At 40.5% G+C, this 18,053-nt stretch overlaps 1 protein-coding gene and 1 long non-coding RNA gene across 2 annotated transcripts in view; one reads left to right on the forward strand and one right to left on the reverse strand.

Moving 5' to 3' along the window:
- Window positions 1–18,053, reverse strand: part of plxdc2b (plexin domain containing 2b) — a 139,529-nt gene that overhangs the window by 11,673 nt on the left and 109,803 nt on the right. Inside the window, exons 9-12 of the mRNA XM_084048773.1 lie at window positions 17,957–18,038; window positions 10,322–10,382; window positions 9,638–9,791; window positions 107–145 (exon numbers count right to left, since the gene is read on the reverse strand). Coding sequence (XP_083904899.1) covers window positions 107–145; window positions 9,638–9,791; window positions 10,322–10,382; window positions 17,957–18,038 — 336 coding nt within the window. The remainder of the gene's footprint in view (window positions 1–106; window positions 146–9,637; window positions 9,792–10,321; window positions 10,383–17,956; window positions 18,039–18,053) is intronic.
- Window positions 4,204–7,435, forward strand: LOC311039136. Its single transcript, XR_014600126.1, has 3 exons — window positions 4,204–4,241; window positions 4,333–4,391; window positions 5,162–7,435. It is a non-coding gene; the product is annotated as an uncharacterized lncRNA (long non-coding RNA).

Below are 18,053 nucleotides of genomic sequence, written 5' to 3' on the forward strand. Positions count from 1 at the left end.
AAATCAACAAAAAATAATAGAGAGAAAATTCAAATGCATGAGCACATGTTTCAGCACACCACCAGTCACAGTAACTGCTATGGTTCAGAGCAGTGAAGAAGCCTACCTCCGTTGTCTTTGAGATGCAGCGCAATCTTGGTGTCGTCTGTAAAGAAAAGAGAAAAAAATTCAGGGAGAGAAACATGAGAGAGAGAGAAAGAGAGAGTTAAATAGGAAAAACATGAGAGATAGTCAAAGCAAAATATTTTTTTCTCTTTAACATGTTGTGTTTGGCTTGCGAAACATAGAGCTTGCCAAAATCAGCAACTCCCCAATGAGGGAGTAAAATATTCAATATTTTCACCGCAAGCTTCTCTCATTAATGGATTATCTTTCAAAATGAACTGTACATGGTTGATTAAAAATTAATGTTCCAAATATAATGGTAGAGCATGCATTATTCAACATTATAAAAGATCAGTCTGGGGTTAACTTTAGCTATGAAATATGTAAATGCAGCATGACCCACTTACACATTACTCCAAGGAGTAATAGGTATTTAAACACACCATATAAGATTCACATTATGCAAATTGGCCACAAATATAATTAGCGGTAGATCTACTGTAATTGCAACAGCTAGTCTCCCTGTTTACAAGAGCAAAGGTATCCACATTTTGATTTCTAAAATAAAACACTACATGAGATATGGTAAGAGAATTGTATTTGTGTAGGTTCATAGTCTTTGACCAAGTATAGATTTCATAATTTTACTCTCACAACCAATAAAGGGTGAAAGTTTCAACGTAATTTGTGAGAATGTGTTTTATATTGTTTGTAACATTAACTTTCTATGACGTCTACATCTACTACAATCTCCATAATCCTTGCAGATGTTCGGCCGCAGTGCAAGTTGTCATTTAAATCTACAAGATTCAACCTTCAAGCAGTATGTCATATTATTATTCATGAAGGAGCAGCTACAACGGACTCGTGACAGTTCCTTAACATCTTTGGTGTCTTTCCTCGTGTAACTCTGCTCCACCATTCTTTTAACCCTTTAAGACCTGGAACGCATCTCATTTTTAAATTTGAGCTAAAAATAGCCTTTTTTTTTTACTATTCAAAAATAGCAGATACAAGCTCATAGCGCGGCACCGATTGCCGCGATATGAGCTTGTATATCTGCTATTTTAGAAAAATCGAGAAAATGTGTGCAAATCTTTGAATATATGTATTGTTAAAGCGAACATTTGTAACTCAAATCTTTGCTTCTGGCGGTCCCTGGAACAAAATATTTTGAGATGGGGGTCCGTGGTTTTTAGAAGACAGTTTGTAGAATCTGTCTAAGGTCTTAATGGCTTAATCTTTGTGAATCTCTTTCTATCACCTTCACACCACACATCCTCTCAGCAATGAAGCCAAAGCTAGAAGGTGGTCTTGACATGTACGATGAAAATTGGAGTTCTTTCTAAACGCAAATCTAATTGAATTAACCACTTGAACCCCATCATCCATATTCTAGTAGATCTGCTATTTTTGGCAAAGAGATTTGGTGTAGACAGAAAAACAACTCTCAAGTTCACCAAGACTAGAGGGTTTATTTAAGTGGTTAAACGGATCTCTGCTCTCGTCAAATTTCAGACCACTTAAATAAATAATAATAAATACCTGAAACCATATAAAATCTGTAGTAGAGTGTCCATAGTCAAAACGTTTTCCCGGAATCACAACACAAGAACCTTAGAAATTATAATGTGACTGCCAAGGTCTATATACTGTATATACATCTGATCTCTATCAGAGCCACACATTATATACTGTATATGAACGAATATATTGTTGCTGTCGGGCAGAAACCTCTTATCTCCATATTCTAACTTTTTGTTTTTGTAAATGAATACTACAGCGACACACAAAAGTATCAAAAGCAGCAGATCCGCAAGCTCGAAACGCGGCGCGAAGCGACGCGCTTCGAGCTTGCAGATCTGCTAATTTTGCTGTTTTTGAACTTGAATCCTGAAAAGTTAACAGTTTTGGACATATGAGGTTTCCATCCTACAGAGACGATATATATATACTGACAGATAGGAGACAGGCAAGTGTGATCTCTAGTCTAGATGATATCATCGGGAGGATAGTGGATCCTCTGAGACAGACGGTTGAAGTTCATTGTAATGTCAGCAACACACACAGACAGGGAGGAGTTTCCATGTCGGATTATCTCACACCCCAGCAATTTGCCTCCCTCACTGCCTCTACACAATAACGAAATGTTGAATTGTAGGCCTTTTACTTGCAACAAAGTATTTCTACATTGTGGTATTGATACTTTTACGTAAAAAAAGAGTGCTTCTTCCAAAAACTGGTCCTGCCCTTTGACCCATACAGCTGAAGAGACAGGGTCGCAGAGGAAACTGATCCGCCATGCGTGTGAGCTAGCTACACAGCGACCTCTTGAACTCCGTCATACTCTCTCACTCTCCCCGTCTCACACACACACACACACACACACACACACACACACACACACACACACACATGAACAAATATACATACATGCACACACAAACAAACATCTTCTTTGATGTCGCCTCACCCAAGCAGCATACTGTACATGGTCTAGCTGACCTATATGTGGAAGGCCGGCATGTTTTTACTGCACAGCTGGTCAACTTTCGCAACTCCCTCAACTCATAACATCCGTCCTTTTCACAGCAACCGTAGGCCAATTGGCTCGTATAGGCTATTTGAACTCCATCTCTCTACGATATCATTACCAGTAATAGGGGGTGCAGTGGAGAAATAATATGTGCCCTGTATGAAACTGGAATCAAGCTAAATGCATTTTCTGAACATAAAATAACGAGGAGCCTAGGGCCTGACACAAAAGCCTCAATTTCTGATAAAGAGAATGCTACTGCAGTTGTCTAGCGCAGTGGTTCCCAAAATGGGGGTCCCTGAATGATTGTGGTGGGTCCCCAGATGATTTGCTTAATGTGCAGCATTGTTTTCACACTCAACAGTAAACAAACCAAGTATTTTTAATACCAAATCGGCCATATTGTCAAATATTACGTAAGAAAGAGGCAAACATTGTGAAAATAGCCGATCTACAAGCTCACAACGCCTTGCCTCGCATCTAAATGTAATGCCTACAATTACAAGTGTCAGGGCGATGGGGGTCCCCAGTTCAAATATGATTATTATGGGGGGTCGCGGCCTGGGAACCCTTGGTCACAGTGAGGCATGAACTGGAATGGACAATGCACACCTATCCTGTCAATTTGGACCCTGATCCAGAACCTCTGGGATCTACTTCAATCATCATAGCCTCCAAAACGCATTGCTTGCATTGCCTTTAAATGCCACTGCCTCTGCAATGGCTGCTGGATCCTCCAGACACATTCTGGAACCTATGGTATTCCCAGGTGCCCTTCTTAACCGCTTTGATTTTGAACTGATATTCCTGAAGGGATGCAGTGGAACCATTCATCACCAGGACCCATTTGCTCTAGTGGACACACATAGTGTTATATCACATACGTCATGATGAGAGTATGCTTGGCATGATTAGTTGTCCATTAGCTCAAAGCATGCAAGCTCGTTCTTGTGCATATCTCAGCCATCCTATGATGCCATTAGTCAATTAACAACCCCAATAAAACACTCTAGTGTTGATTAAGTTGCCAATATATTATGTAGCAAAACAAACTGATAGCACATATGACCATGATATAGATGAATACGTTGAAAATGCTGGATTTCTATCACTGACACCGTTTTGGAGATTCTGAAGACAAATTAGCCATTTGTTGCAATTCATAGATCCAAAGCTATTAACAGGGAAATGGAATGAACCCAATCAATATAGCCAATTACAAGCTTGAGGCGCAGAGATAAACAAACAAACTACAAAGCACACTGTAGCCAATTACTTCTTCCATCAGCAAAAAGTTAATTATAATCATAATAAATAAAATGATAAGAAAAAGACCTGTCTGGAACTCACTCTCAGAATTTGAATTAGATAACTTTGAAATTATATGCTAAAGTATTGTAACCCATGTGAACCATAGGGCTACTAATAGTGGGCCTATATATGTAATTTAGAGGTGTAGTTGCATTTCGTTTCCACTGGAGGGCACTACACTACACTCTGTCCTTGCAAGTTGAGGTTAGAGGTAGAATTACATCCTGGTTACTTCCTCATTCCTTCTTGCTAGAGAGGTCTGCTGAGAAGCTGCTGAGAAAATCTCTTGGTATGATTACAACACAAAATAACCATTCATTGTTGATTATATATACATATGTCAATAATATATGATAGCTAATAAGCACTTTTCTTATTAGAGCCAACTGTGATCCTGAAGGAGAAAGAATTCAGTCAAGTATTGTATGTGAGAACCCTGGTGAGTGAACAGCTTGTATTCACTAGGCCTAGTGTTAGCCTCAAGCTGTTGTTAGCATGTCCAGCTATACATACTTTGCTTACTATTTGAGCCCAGATACCTTTCTTTAAAAACCAATCAGGGGTTTATGACCATTGTGTCTAATGTTTAACATGCTTTGGTGCACTCTGTATCATTGTGGTGATGTATAAGAAGCTAACTATGCTAATCGCGAGTAGCATTAAGCTAACTGCATAACATGTGGTGATGCCAGGTTACATGGTTACATGGTTAAACACCAGGGGTGCATACTACATGTTGTGTTGCATCAAAATCATTCAGTTTGAATGGATTAAGTCACTTTAATGCTCTGTAGTAGCTACAACTACAAGGTCATTGTAACAAGGTTGAATGATAAATGTACTTATTGAATAAGTTCATGATAAAATTCATGGTTAAAAGGGAATATACTAACATTAATGCTCCTATGTTCCAAAGTATTAAAAAGGTTAAAAAGCCTAAAAAGAATTATATAACACCTAAAAGGTTGATGATAAGAAATTCATTTGTAAATAATTAATGTGTCATGTTGTTAATATGTTTTGTACATTATATGCCGATTCATTTCATGTAATGGATGTATTTCCTTTGTTAATGGTTATACATGATTTCACTGTATTTGAAGTATATCTTTAATTATTGGTTAAAAGAGATTAAGAAGAAAATAAGTTAATGAGGTTTCATTCACTCATAAGAACACAGAGTAATTTACTATTCTGCACGTTGTGTAGATTGGTTTTTTGACAACCTCAGAACCCCAGAGAAGTCTTTTGGACAAACTCCAGAAGAGGTCTGAATTCTGTGATGGCGAGCCAAGCCCAGTAGAGTCTGTGGATGGTCGTGGAAGCGGTGTGGCCAACCGTGGGACCTGCCACAGAGGATCGTACTTGAGTAACCGACAGATAACAGATAAGATCCAAACTGCTTTCTCTGCCCGAGAAGCAGTCCTTTCCCCATTCTCCTACACTGCTGTCTCTGCCCGAGTAGCAGTGCCCCTCCACCCACGTATACTGAAACCTCCGCCCGAGGTCTTACCCCTCCACCCACGTATACTGACACCTCTGCCCGAGGTCTCCTTCTCCTTACACACACACACCCTCAAGGAAAGATCTGAACTAAGAAACTAAGAAACTGTACATTCACTCTCTTTGGATCCCCAAAGAGGGAACTTTGAGGTTAAAGGACAATTTAACCTTTGTTGACAATTTATGTTATTTGCCTTTTCTAAGAGCTCTCTTTATTATTTTCTATATTGCAGCGCTGCAACTGTATATTTTGTATGTATATGTGTTCATTGACTGCTGTTGCTGAGGCAATAAAAGATAAGTCAATACTGTTCAACTCAATCTTAACTCTTGGTGAGTTATTCAAAGGTAACCACTAACGAACCTAGGTAGATGTCTAGCGCCTCTTGTTCTCTGTCATCGGGGCGGGAGAGGGGGCGCTACAGTATGGTTCAAGATAGCCTCCCACTGTGCTGTTAGTAATTCAGTGCTCAGTGCACTACAATATCAGTGGAACATAACCCCCTGGACTCCTGCACCTGCAATTTCCTGATATGTGACTGAATACAATGTGCTAGGCCGCAAGGGGGACATGGTTTAAACAAGCTTTAAAATGATGTGTCATTTATTGAAATCGGAAACTATTTGAAGACGATATGGCCATTTGAAGGTTGTTCAGTCAGAATAGTCCAAGCAGAGAAATCGACTTCTAAAGATACTATCACACTTTCAAGGCCTGTTAATGGGCGTTAAAAATGTATCATTTATTCAAAGCCTAACCACACCTCTAATCACTCCCCCATTGTCACATTTCAGTCAGCTGTGACCTCAATAGAAACTAGAAGCAACACATAAGTTCCACAAAATACTACCATACAACTCAATTGTGGCGTCCTATCGAATAGTACAGTATGTTTCTTCCATCAATGTCATGTCACCCTACCTTGTCAGAATACCTGCATTGTTATCCCATCATATGAGAGTGAATACAAAGTGTCCCATCACTGACAGTGCGTTGTGACAGTGAGACGTCAGTTATACGAGCAAAGTGTTCTATGAACAACATGCTGCATAAAAACAATGTAGTGAGAGAGATTCACTGGAAAAGGCTCTTGTATGTAGGGGCTGTCACAATTCCAAATTTAAGTTGACGATTAATTGACACACAAATAATTGCGATTAACAATTTAGTTGTGTTTTTGGCATTGAACATTGGAACATTATAAATACAAATGTATTTAAAAAAGCCGTTTTAGGCTTTGTAAAAAAACAAATGTGCACAGGGAAGATATGACAAATAACTTGAATATACAAAGAAATTACTGACATATTTAATAATGTTATACTTCATATTTCTTTGGCTTGTTTGACTCAAGTCGTCTTGCCTATAAAAATAATGACCACGCCTCATAATACTTTCAATATGTGGATCATCTGTAATCACTAAAACAAAAATGTAACTCTACTATGACTATTTACTGCAGGAATGTTCTCCGTCCTCCAATGAAGGCCACATCTATGGGATCCCTCCAGGGGGGAAAAAAAGAAATCCTTACATTTGAAATGTGACTTTAGAAAGGAGTGAGCACAGGTAATAAGGAGAACCAGTCCCCCTCCCTTAAGTACCAATATCTGTTTAGAATCTGACCAATTTCACTGAATCCCATGAATAATTCCAATGTCACTTTTCATTTGCAAAGACACAGGCCAGGACTCTGCCTATTAAAGATTCAAGAAAAGCGGCTCTTATGTGGACTAACATAGGGGTCTTCAATGTTTTTCAGGCCAAGGACCCCTTAGTTGAAAGAAAGATGAAGCAGGGACCCCCACTACATAAATTGTGTTGCAGATTGAACTTTTTCCTAGGTTTCATAGAAAGCTTCATAGACTTGTTTGACAGCACTGTCAAGCGTTGTGTTGGATCCATGTTAATATGTATTTTCAGACATTTAACCACTTAAATCAATACTCTTATCATGTCAATCCTTAATAAACTTGACCTTTCACTCTGTACTTGGTCTGTTCTTCTTTTCCTCGACACCAAATAAACCTCTTTTCCGAAAATAGCCGATCTACAAGCTCTGCGAGGCGTTGTGAGCTTGTAGATCTGCTATTTTAGGCCAAAGTTCTCCTCAGAATAGGGATACTAGGGTTCAAGTGGTTAACGCAAAAACAATTATCCTATCTCACAAAGATTTGGCGGCCCCCCTGTAGTAACTCTGAGGACCCTCTGTTGAAGACCCCTGGACTAACACATTGAAAAAACATAATTATTTAGTTAAACTCTATAAGGTCCAGGGGGGAACTTCAAAAAGAGACATAATTGGGAACTTCTTTGCCGACGAAGCATGTCTGAAGACTGAGTACTTGGCTAACGGTGACAAATCCATCATTAGAAAAGCGGAGTCTGTTTTCTAAAAGGGGATTCGTAATCGAAGATGGATGGCAAGCTAACAGAGCCGAACAAGACGAACAGGAGAGTCTGTGTAGGTGCATCTATTTAAGACTGGAGATAATCTTTCCCAATTCAATCTGCATTTTTAAGAAGTTGGGGACAAACACAGGAGCTGTCACCTGCCGTGGACCGAGTTTTTTAGCTTGGGGAGGAAGAGCTTTCTAGACATTTCTTCTTGCGAGCACAGACTGAGGAGAGCATCGTGTGAACACTGTGCTGGAGATACACAGCAATCCCAATGAGGCTCAGTTCCAGCAAATGCACTTCATTTAGCTTCCTGTCAGAACAACACGCTCGTCAATACTTCAAAGCGTCGCTCTGGGCTCCAACATGGCATCTGATGTGGCTTGGTTCCAGAATGGAGGGGGGGGGGGGGAGGTGGCTGGCACTAGGGCTGCAACTATCGATTCTATTCTTAGCAACTCAATAAATCAGTGCTATTGAACACCCTTTATGTCTGTGTGTGGGTTTTACACAACGTACCCCAAAATGCCTCTAACATTCACATTGTTCAGAAATCCCACCAGACTATAACTCCAACTTGTTTTTTTTTTCCGTATGACTGCGTCATTCTAATCAATGATGGACAAAACTCCACATTAATGGTTAAAAAGCTCCCAACTCTACTTGAGCTGTATTTGGGTCATAAGTGATGATAATATAAGAACACATTCAAGCATCTGACAATGTATAAAGTCACCATACCAACTTCGATGAGACAGTATTTTATTGTTTTAAAAACATGTTTTTTTTTCTCAATTTCCTGAAAAGTTCTTATTTTGGTTTCTGCCCGACAGCAGAGATAATTAAAAACATATATATATCAACAGATTGTTTAACCACTTAAGAGTCATCTTATATACTTCGCCTTTGTAGGTGTGCACTTATGCACCTATGTCACTCAATGGTGTCGTGCAAATATAGTGAAAATAGCAGATCGACAAGCGCACACTAGGAGCTTATCGACAACAAGTTCACACTGTGAGCTTTTAAACATGTGAGCTCGTCGATAAGGAAAACGTTTCACCTTTAATGACTTGCCCAAAATACGGATAACTGTTGCACCCCTATAGCTGGCGACCCCCCAAAATAATCATCTTTGAACTGGGGACCCCCCCACCCTGACAAGCACTTGGAATGGTAGGCATTACATTACATTTAGTTTGACTCGGTTCCACAGATAAATATTGTGAAAATAGCCGAGCTTGCAGATCAGCAAATTCCACAATGTTTGCCTCGTTACGTAATATTTGACTATCTTTTTGAGTTTTTGGAGTTAAAAAGGACTTAAAAGTTGTAACTTTTGAAATGGGCAGATACCCTGGATACACTGTTTACTGTTGAGTGAGAAAACAATGTTGCGCATTAACCCATTAAGACCTGGAACGCATCTGTGTCACTTTTTGATTTGAGCTAAAAAGCATTATTTTACACTTTGGCTATTCAAAAATAGCAGATCTACAAGCTCTAGCTACGAGCTTTTAGATTTGCTATTTTTGAAAAATCGTGAAAATGTGTGCAAATCTTTGGTCCGCGACCAAATACATATCATTTTGGGGGTCCTTGACATGAAAAAGTTTGAGCACCACTGATATAGATTTTGTTTTTTTCCAGAATACTGTTGGGAATTAGAAGACATTTGTAGAATCGGCTTCAGGTCTTAATGGGTTAAGCTAATCCTCTGGGGAACCCCCAAAATCATTTGGGGACCCCCCAGTTTGAGAACCACTGGTGTACTGTTACTGTACCTTCAGTAGGGACGCTGGTTGGCGGGCGGGACGAGGATGAGGAGTCTCCAGTAGCGGTGGTGTCTTTGCTCCTGGCCGTTGTCTTGGTCACCATGGTGGTGGTGAAGGGATAGAGCTGTGTGGTGTTGATCTGGTCACACGTCTTGTCCTTGGTCTGCAGGGTGATAAACGCTCATTCAGGTTCATTCTTATACAGGCAAAGAAATTATAATAATGGCTGTATCTATCAGTTTTCTTCTGTCTGTTTCTATGGTAGTAGTAGTAGTATATAGTGTGTGTGTGTGTGTGTGTGTGTGTGTGTGTGTGGGGGGGGGGGGGGGGGGGGGGTGGCATAAGATATGTTGGCTCTCATATATCATTGGAAAGAGTATCCATCAAACTGGCAGTTAAACAAAATGGGAAATATTCTTCACACACGCGCACGCACACGCGCACACACACACACACACACACACACACACACACACACACACACACACACACACACACACACACACACACACACACACACACACACACACACACACACACACACACACACACACACACACACACACGCACAAAGTTTTTATGTGGTGTGTCTGAAGTGCATCCACTGCTGTCAGCAGCGAACCAATCACAGCTGTTTGTTGCATCGTTATGCTCTCCATCATCATCATCATGAATCATGAGTGTTCTGTTCACCTCATCTGGGCAGCTGCTGTCGACCCAGTCCTGTCGATGGCGGTCAAAACCACTGGAGCATCTGAGGACACAAACGGCACATCATCACACAGACGCAAATAATGCGACGGCCGTCACAATTCTGTCACAATTACACGATAAGAAGCAGGCTGAACAACAATTCAAAATGTATTCTTTTTTGAATCGCGCTGTGAAAGTGTGCACTGAAGTTCTACCACCACGTACCACCAGTGTTGCCATGTCTGCTTATTATAAGCAACTTTTTTATATTGGTTGCGAGTTGTGTTTTTTTGGGCTTGTTTTTTTTTTTTATTGTTTATACCATGCATTTGCATGTCAAGGACGCCCAAATTAATTATTTTTCTCTGCAGATCGCCCCATCTGAAAAAAATGTTTCAAATATATTCCAAATATTTCACTTTTTCTTTTCAAGATCTTTTTGAAAATAGCCAATCTACAAGCTCACAACGCGTCGTTGTACCATTGTGAGTTTGTACCATCTCATCCCTGAGTCTGGATCCACAGAGTCCAGGGAGGGAGTGGCTTTGTGTGGATTGAATATGAAGGATTTGTCAAGAGGAAGTTCACTGGGTCAGGGTGTTAGCGAGGGTGAATGGGGTGGGGGGAGATTTCTAATAAATTCAAAAGGCTTTCTGTGACTGGCCGCAACTACTCATTCTCCCTCCCATGCAAGGAGTACAATTATTATTAACTCACCCGCTGGTGAACCATCAACTTCCTTCCGCCATTATTTCTGCTTTCTAAATTACAGAGGCTTTCTAATTAAAGAACTTAAGCTGTCCGGTTTGTGTGCGGCGGCGGCGCAATACACACTCCATGATCTCTGGAGTGTTCTGTCAAATGGAGTGACGTCTGAGAGTTAGATATACCAATATATATGACTAGGATTTAGAAATGTCACAGCGTAAAACGTCAGGTTGTCAGGTTCAATATGGGCCCAGTAGAATGAGTCACAGTCATATATGGAGTCAGCAGACTAGAGTCAAAGTCAAATATTATGGGGAAAGTAGTCTCAATCAGTCATATAATGGGGGCAGCGGAGTCGCAGTCAGTCGTACATACAGTATATGGAGCCGGTATAATATATCATAGTCACACTCATACTATATGGCGAGGGTTCTCAAACTTTTCAGGCCGCGACCACCCAAAATAATCATATTTGAACTGCATGGGGACCCCCCCACCCGACAAGCACATGGAATTGTAAGACATTACATTTAGTTTGACTCGGTTCCACAGATAAATATTGTGAAAATAGCCGTTCTACAAGCTCACAACGCCTCGCGCTGCGAGGCGTTGTGAGCTTGTAGAACGGCTATTTTCACAATGTTTGCCTCTTTCTTACGTAATATTTGACAATTTGACCAATTTGGTTTTAGAAAGGTCTTAAAAGTCATTAAATTGTAACTTTAGAAATGTGCAGATACCCTGTATACACTTATACTGTATGTTGGTTTGTTTACTGTTGAGTGAGAAAACAATGCTGCACATTAAAGCTAATCGTCTGGGGACCCCCCAAAAATAATTTGGGGACCCCCCAGTTTGGGAACCACTGCTGTATGCGAGCAAGTAGAGTCATAGTCACAGCATATATGGGGCCAGTAGTCATGGTCATATGAGGCCAGTAGAGTCACAGTGACATTCACTCACCCCCAGCAGGCTGACAATATTGTTATGGTAATAGCTTTGCATCGAGAAGAATCCATTTTCATCTTTATGCCTCTCTGATCCATTCCATTTAACCATCTCCCCTATAAAAAAAAAAAGAGTCTGCCTCATCTGTTCAATCAGGCGAGACAGATTCCTCTTGTTAATCTCCCTCTCTTTTTCTCTGCTTCTCCCCAGTGTGGGAAAAAGGTGGGATTGCAGAGCGAGCCGGGAGACATCACACTGAGCAGGGCCTGGTCCGGTCCGGTCCGGTGGGAAGCACTTATTTAGGCTTTCTTCAATAGCGTCCAACTCAGTTAATCAACCTCTAACATACCAAGCCATTGTGCTTTTAACCCCTTAAGACCTGGAACTGTGTCATTTTTCGATTTGAGCTAAAAAGCATTATTTTACACTTTGGGCATTCAAAAATAGCAGATATACAAGCTCATAGCGCGGCACCGAGTGCCGCGCTATGAGCTTGTAGATCTGCTATTTTTGAAAAATCGTGAAAATGTGTGCAAATCTTTGAATATATATATTTTTAAAGCGAACATTTTTAACTCAAATCTTTGCTTCTGGGGGGTCCCTGGAACAAAATATTTTGATGGGGGTCCGCGGCCAAATACATATAATTTGGGGGGTCCTTGACATGAAAAAGATTGAGCACCACTGATATAGAAACATACGTTTTTCAGAAAACTTTTGAGATTTAGGAGACACGTAGAAACGGCTTCAGGTCTCAATGGGTTAATTAGAAATGGGCCACGGTGCCTCATTTGAATATAAATTAATCCATATGGGAGAACGTTTCTATTAGGATTTGTCCCGTCCACCGCTGAGTGGATGTCTTTCCTTATCGAGGCTCATTCCCAGACATCCTATTTCCAGCTGATGCCTTCTCCGTCTCTGAGGAGGTACATATTATACAGTCATATCCTTCACATTGTTTGGATTCCATAGTATAGGAGGTGGTTTGCATAGTGGTGGAAGCTCACGCTGTGCTATTTGCAGATATGAGTATGGGAGTATATGACCAGCGGTGGAAAGTAACTGAGTACATTTACTCAAGTACTGTACTTAAGTACAACTTTCTTCAGTATTTCCAATTTTCAATACTTCTACTTCGACTCCACTACATCTCAGACGCAAATATTGTACTTTTTACTCCACTACAATCGTTTGACAGCTTTGGTTACTTGTTACTTTGCAGATTTAGATTATTATCAAAAAACATACATTAACCACTTCAGCCGTACATGTATATATATTTCAGCCATTTGAAAATAGCTGAACTACAAGCTCACAATGCGACGCATTTTGAGCTTGTAGATCTGCTATTTTCAAAATATTTCGGTACATTTTAAACTTGTGAAACGGGACATTCTGCACAATGAGTACTTTTACTTTTGGTACTTTAAGTATATTTTGATGCCAAAACTTTTGTACTTTTACTCGAGTCAATTTTGACTACCGGACTTTTACTTGTAACAGCGTGTTTCTACATTGCAGTATTGATACTTTTACTTAAGGATAAAATGTGAATACTTCTTCCATCAGTGAGTACTGTATATGACGCCACAGCAATTACACCATTTCTTGACAGCGTGGAATGTTAACGAGTTCAGAATGCAGGGGGACCAAAAATGTGTTAAAATCCAATATTCTCCCACTTTGATCTTTGATTGCAAAAGAAAGCCATTGCATTTGAACAAACTGTGTTTGTGACACCCAGCAGCTGTGTGTTTTTCAGTAAACAAATCCCCCACCAAGCATTTCCTCTCACCAGATCAATGCTCTCTCTAAGCACTATACACTGACAGCTATGCACGGTCTATAGCAGCGGTTCCCAAACCTTTTTAGCTCGAGACCCAAAAGAGAAATTTGAAAGTGAAAATAGCCGATCTATGAGCTCACAGCGTGTCGCATCGCGACACGTTGTGAGCTTATAGATCGGCTATTATCACTACTTCTTTAATTCATGGAATTTCTTTGATTTGTTTTTAGCGGTGCCAACCGCTCTACGTTTGACTCTGTCTGCGTGTCCGTCCGTCCGTCCGTTTGTTTGAGCACGGGATGAGCACGGCAAAGAAGCAACACATACAAACACACGCACACACACACACACACACACACGGACTTGGAGATTGCCTATGCCATCTCTCCTCTCATTGGCCACACGTGCCACTGGTTATCAAAGAGGGGTCCAGGGACCCCCAGCGTATGTTATGTCCGTCCGCCCGTATGAGCACGGGATGAGCACGGGATTTTAAACAGCTGTAACTCCAGTTTGCAGCATGCCACCAAGTCCAAATTTGGTATGTGGACTTAGACCACCAATAGGGACGAGCATGAATTGCTGAAGCCCCGCCCCCTCTGTCTTCCCATTGGCTGGCCTTTAAACAGCCATAACTCAAGTTCGCAGCATGCTACGGAGTACAAATTTTGTACATGGACTAAAACCACCAATAGGGACGAACTGTAATTAGTTAAGCCCCGCCCCCTCTGTCTGCCCATTGGCCGGGCTTTAAACAGCCATCATTCCAGTTTGCAGCATGCTACCAAGTACAAATTTGGTAAGTGGACTCAGACCACCAATAGGGACGAACTGAAATGAGTTAAGCCCCGCCCCAAAGGCACCGCTTCCTTAACACAGGGTGTGATTTTTCTTTTATTGATGAAATTATCTTGAAAATGTTTTGAAATTTCTCAAATGTTGTCAAAATTGTAGTAAACTAAAATGAACTGATATTTACTTGTGACCCATAAAAATGGGTACGCGACCCAAACATGGTTCGCTTGTAAATATTGGTAGTTGCGGGTTTCGTTTTTTTGGGACTTGTTTCTAAAGTATAGTTGCTTATTTGGGCTTGTTTCCTAATGTTGTTTAAACCAGTGGTTCTCAAACATTTTCATGTCACGGACCTCCGAATGAATATGTATTTGTCCATCTAAAAGTATTTTGTGACCCCTGTACCAGATTTGTGTTGTTAAAATGTTTAAGAAAATATTCAAACTGTTTCACTTTTTTTCAAGATTTTTGTTGCGATGCGACACGTTGTGAGCTTGTAGATCTGCTATTTTCTAATATCCGATGCTCATGTGGCCTAGTCGCTTTTTTTTGGGCTTGTTTTCATAGACCTAGTTGCTTATTTCTCACGCTAAATCTGGCAACGCTGACCACAACCGCTTGATTTAGCCTGGAATTCTGCAGGCTAAATCACTGCACCTTCCAAGCTCTCACTTCTTCTTAAGCCTCTGTTAAACTTAGCTGTGCATGGGTGTTGCACACCAAAGATAGCGGATCTACAAGCTCACAACACGTCATGGTGTGATGCATTGTGAGCTTATAGATCTGCCATTTTTGGTGCATGACACTGGCGCACAATTAAGTAAATTATAAATCAAGTTGTACACATTTATGCGTTCTTCGAAGTGCATCTACGTGTAGGAAGTTCATTACCGTTGTTCGATGCAAACATGTCGGTATCTTTCATTAACCCCATGGCTCAGCGAGGCTGCTGTTACGCATGTTAATTGCCTCGTTTCTTTCAAAGCAAAGCGACCGAAGGATACAAAGGACAAAGTCAGAGTCAGCCGGGAATCCGGATATGCATACGGTTATATTATCTAATTAGAATGCAGCTTAATTAGATCACCGCTGTTATGGCATACACTGTCTCCTCTGCATCAATAGATCCCTGGCAGATAGAAAATGAATGAGTTGTGGCTGCATTTGTTTGTGTCATTCGTAAGAGTGCGGAATTTCACATAAGGGAGGACACCATCCAACCTCTTAAAGCGCAGCTCGCCTCTGGCATGCACTCCTAAACAGGCCACCATGGCTTACAGAACAAATTACGAGACTCATTATTGCTGTAATAATATTTCTGTAATAATTGATGAACGAGAGGTTTAAATATGTGAGGCTAAACAAGAGGGAGGGGTGGTGCCTGTCAACAAGACATTTTCTGAAACCTTTGTGAGAAAAAACTTCACTCGATAACTTAACTTATGTAACTTGGGACTTTCTAACTGTACAACTAAATCTATGACAACATTCCCCCCCCCATCATCACTTCCTTCCTCTCTGTCTTTTAACCCATTAAGGCCTGAGGTTCCGATTCTACAAAATGCATTCTAAATCCTAAATCCTAAATCCTGCTATTTCAGTGGTTTTCAAACTTTTTAATGTCAAGGACCCCAAAATGTATATGTATTTGGCCGTGGACCCCCATCTCAAAATATTTTGTTCCAGGGACCCCCAGAAGCAAATATTTGAATTAAAAATGTTTGCTTTGAAACAATATATATTCATTCAATATAAGATTTGCACAAATTTTCACTATTTTACAAAAATAGCAGATCTACAAGCTCAAAGCGTGGCACTCGGTGCCGCGCTACGAGCTTGTAGATCTGCTATTTTTGAATAGCCCAAAGATATCTAAAAATGACACACAGATGCATTGCCGGTCTCAATGGGTTAAACACAAGCCTTTCCATTCAACAACACAGAAAGCTCCTACATTTCACATTTCAGCTGTCAGGGTATATACACCGTGTCTGAGAAATAACATTCTGCGGCAACTCAAATATTTACTTTCGTTTGAGGCACGGGGAGATGTGAGGGACGAAGCGACGAGAGAGGAGGAGAGGAGGAGGAGGCGGAAGTGACATGAGATGAGTGTGAGTTCGGTGTGAGAAGAGTGAACGTCAAGATTAGTGAGTTTGCTGACGGCAGAACCGCCATTCCCCTTCAGGTTCTGCTTGTGGCTTATCCCATTTAGACCTGGAACGCATCTGTGTCACTTTTTTTATTTGAGCTAAAAAGCATTATTTTACACTTTGGCTTATTCAAAAATAGCAAATACAAGCAAATACAAGCTCATAGCGCGGCACCGAGTGCCGCACTATGAGCTTGTAGATGTGCTATTTTTGAAAAATCGTGAAAATGTGTGCAAATCTTTGAATATATATTATTTTAATGCAAACATTTTTAACTCAAATCTTTGCTTCTGGGGGGGGGGGGGGTCCCTGGAACAAAATATTTTGAGATGGGGGTCGGCGGCCAAATACATACAATTTTGGGGGTCCTTGACGTGAAAAAGTTTGAGCACCACTGATATAGAAACATACGGTTTTGAGAAAACTGTTGGGATTTAGAAGACATTTGTAGAATCGGCTTCAGGTCTAAATGGCTTATCTTGGTGATCCAGCGAGCGAGACAGAGGGAAAGACAAGAGAGAGACGGAGAGAGAGAGAGAGAGAGAGCGCTTCTCAACAGGATTCGTGGACCTCAGCAGGAGATGGGGACTGGTTCACTCACTGGGAAGCCTCGAGCTCCATTATGAGAACCAGGTGTCAATACAAGACATCTTAAACACTTGGGCACTCGCCATTACAGAAACATATAGGGCTGTTTGTTGAGTTACTGGACCACACAGCACACATGAAGGGAGATAGAGGGGCAGTGAAGGAAGAAGTACTCACATGTTTTACTTAAGTAAAAGTATCAATACCTTAGCTGTAAAAGTACAAGTCTGTTATTCAAAATTAACTTGTGTAAAAGTACAAAAGTATTGGCATCAAAATATATTTAAGTATACCAAAAGTATAAGTACTCATTATGCTCATAAGGTCCCATTTCACAAGTTTTCAAATGTATAAAATGTAGGAAACTTGAAGATCTACAAGCTTACAAATTGCCAAAGTATATTATAAAGTCTGAATTGGTTTTGTAATAATAATCAAAATCTACAAAGTAAATAGTAACTAAAGTGTTCAAATTATTGTAGTGGAGTAAAAGTATAATATTTGAAAATTGGAAACACTCCAGTAAAGTAAAAAAGACCTAAAAGAAATCCTTAATTAGAGTAATTGAGTAAATGTACTTAGTTAGTAGGGGTGGGGGGTGGGGGAAAAGGTTAAAAGAAAGGTCATTGAAATAAGAAAGAGTAGAAGTCCAACCTGTTGAGCCGATGGCACCAGCTACAGTTGAAGTTGATCTGCGAGGAGATACAAGAACTACAGCTGGTGAACTGGAGACAGGCTGGAGAGAGAGAGA

Source organism: Gymnoscopelus microlampas (genome assembly GCF_963454915.1).
Source record: "Gymnoscopelus microlampas genome assembly, chromosome: 22".
Classification (NCBI taxonomy): Eukaryota; Metazoa; Chordata; class Actinopteri; order Myctophiformes; family Myctophidae; genus Gymnoscopelus; species Gymnoscopelus microlampas.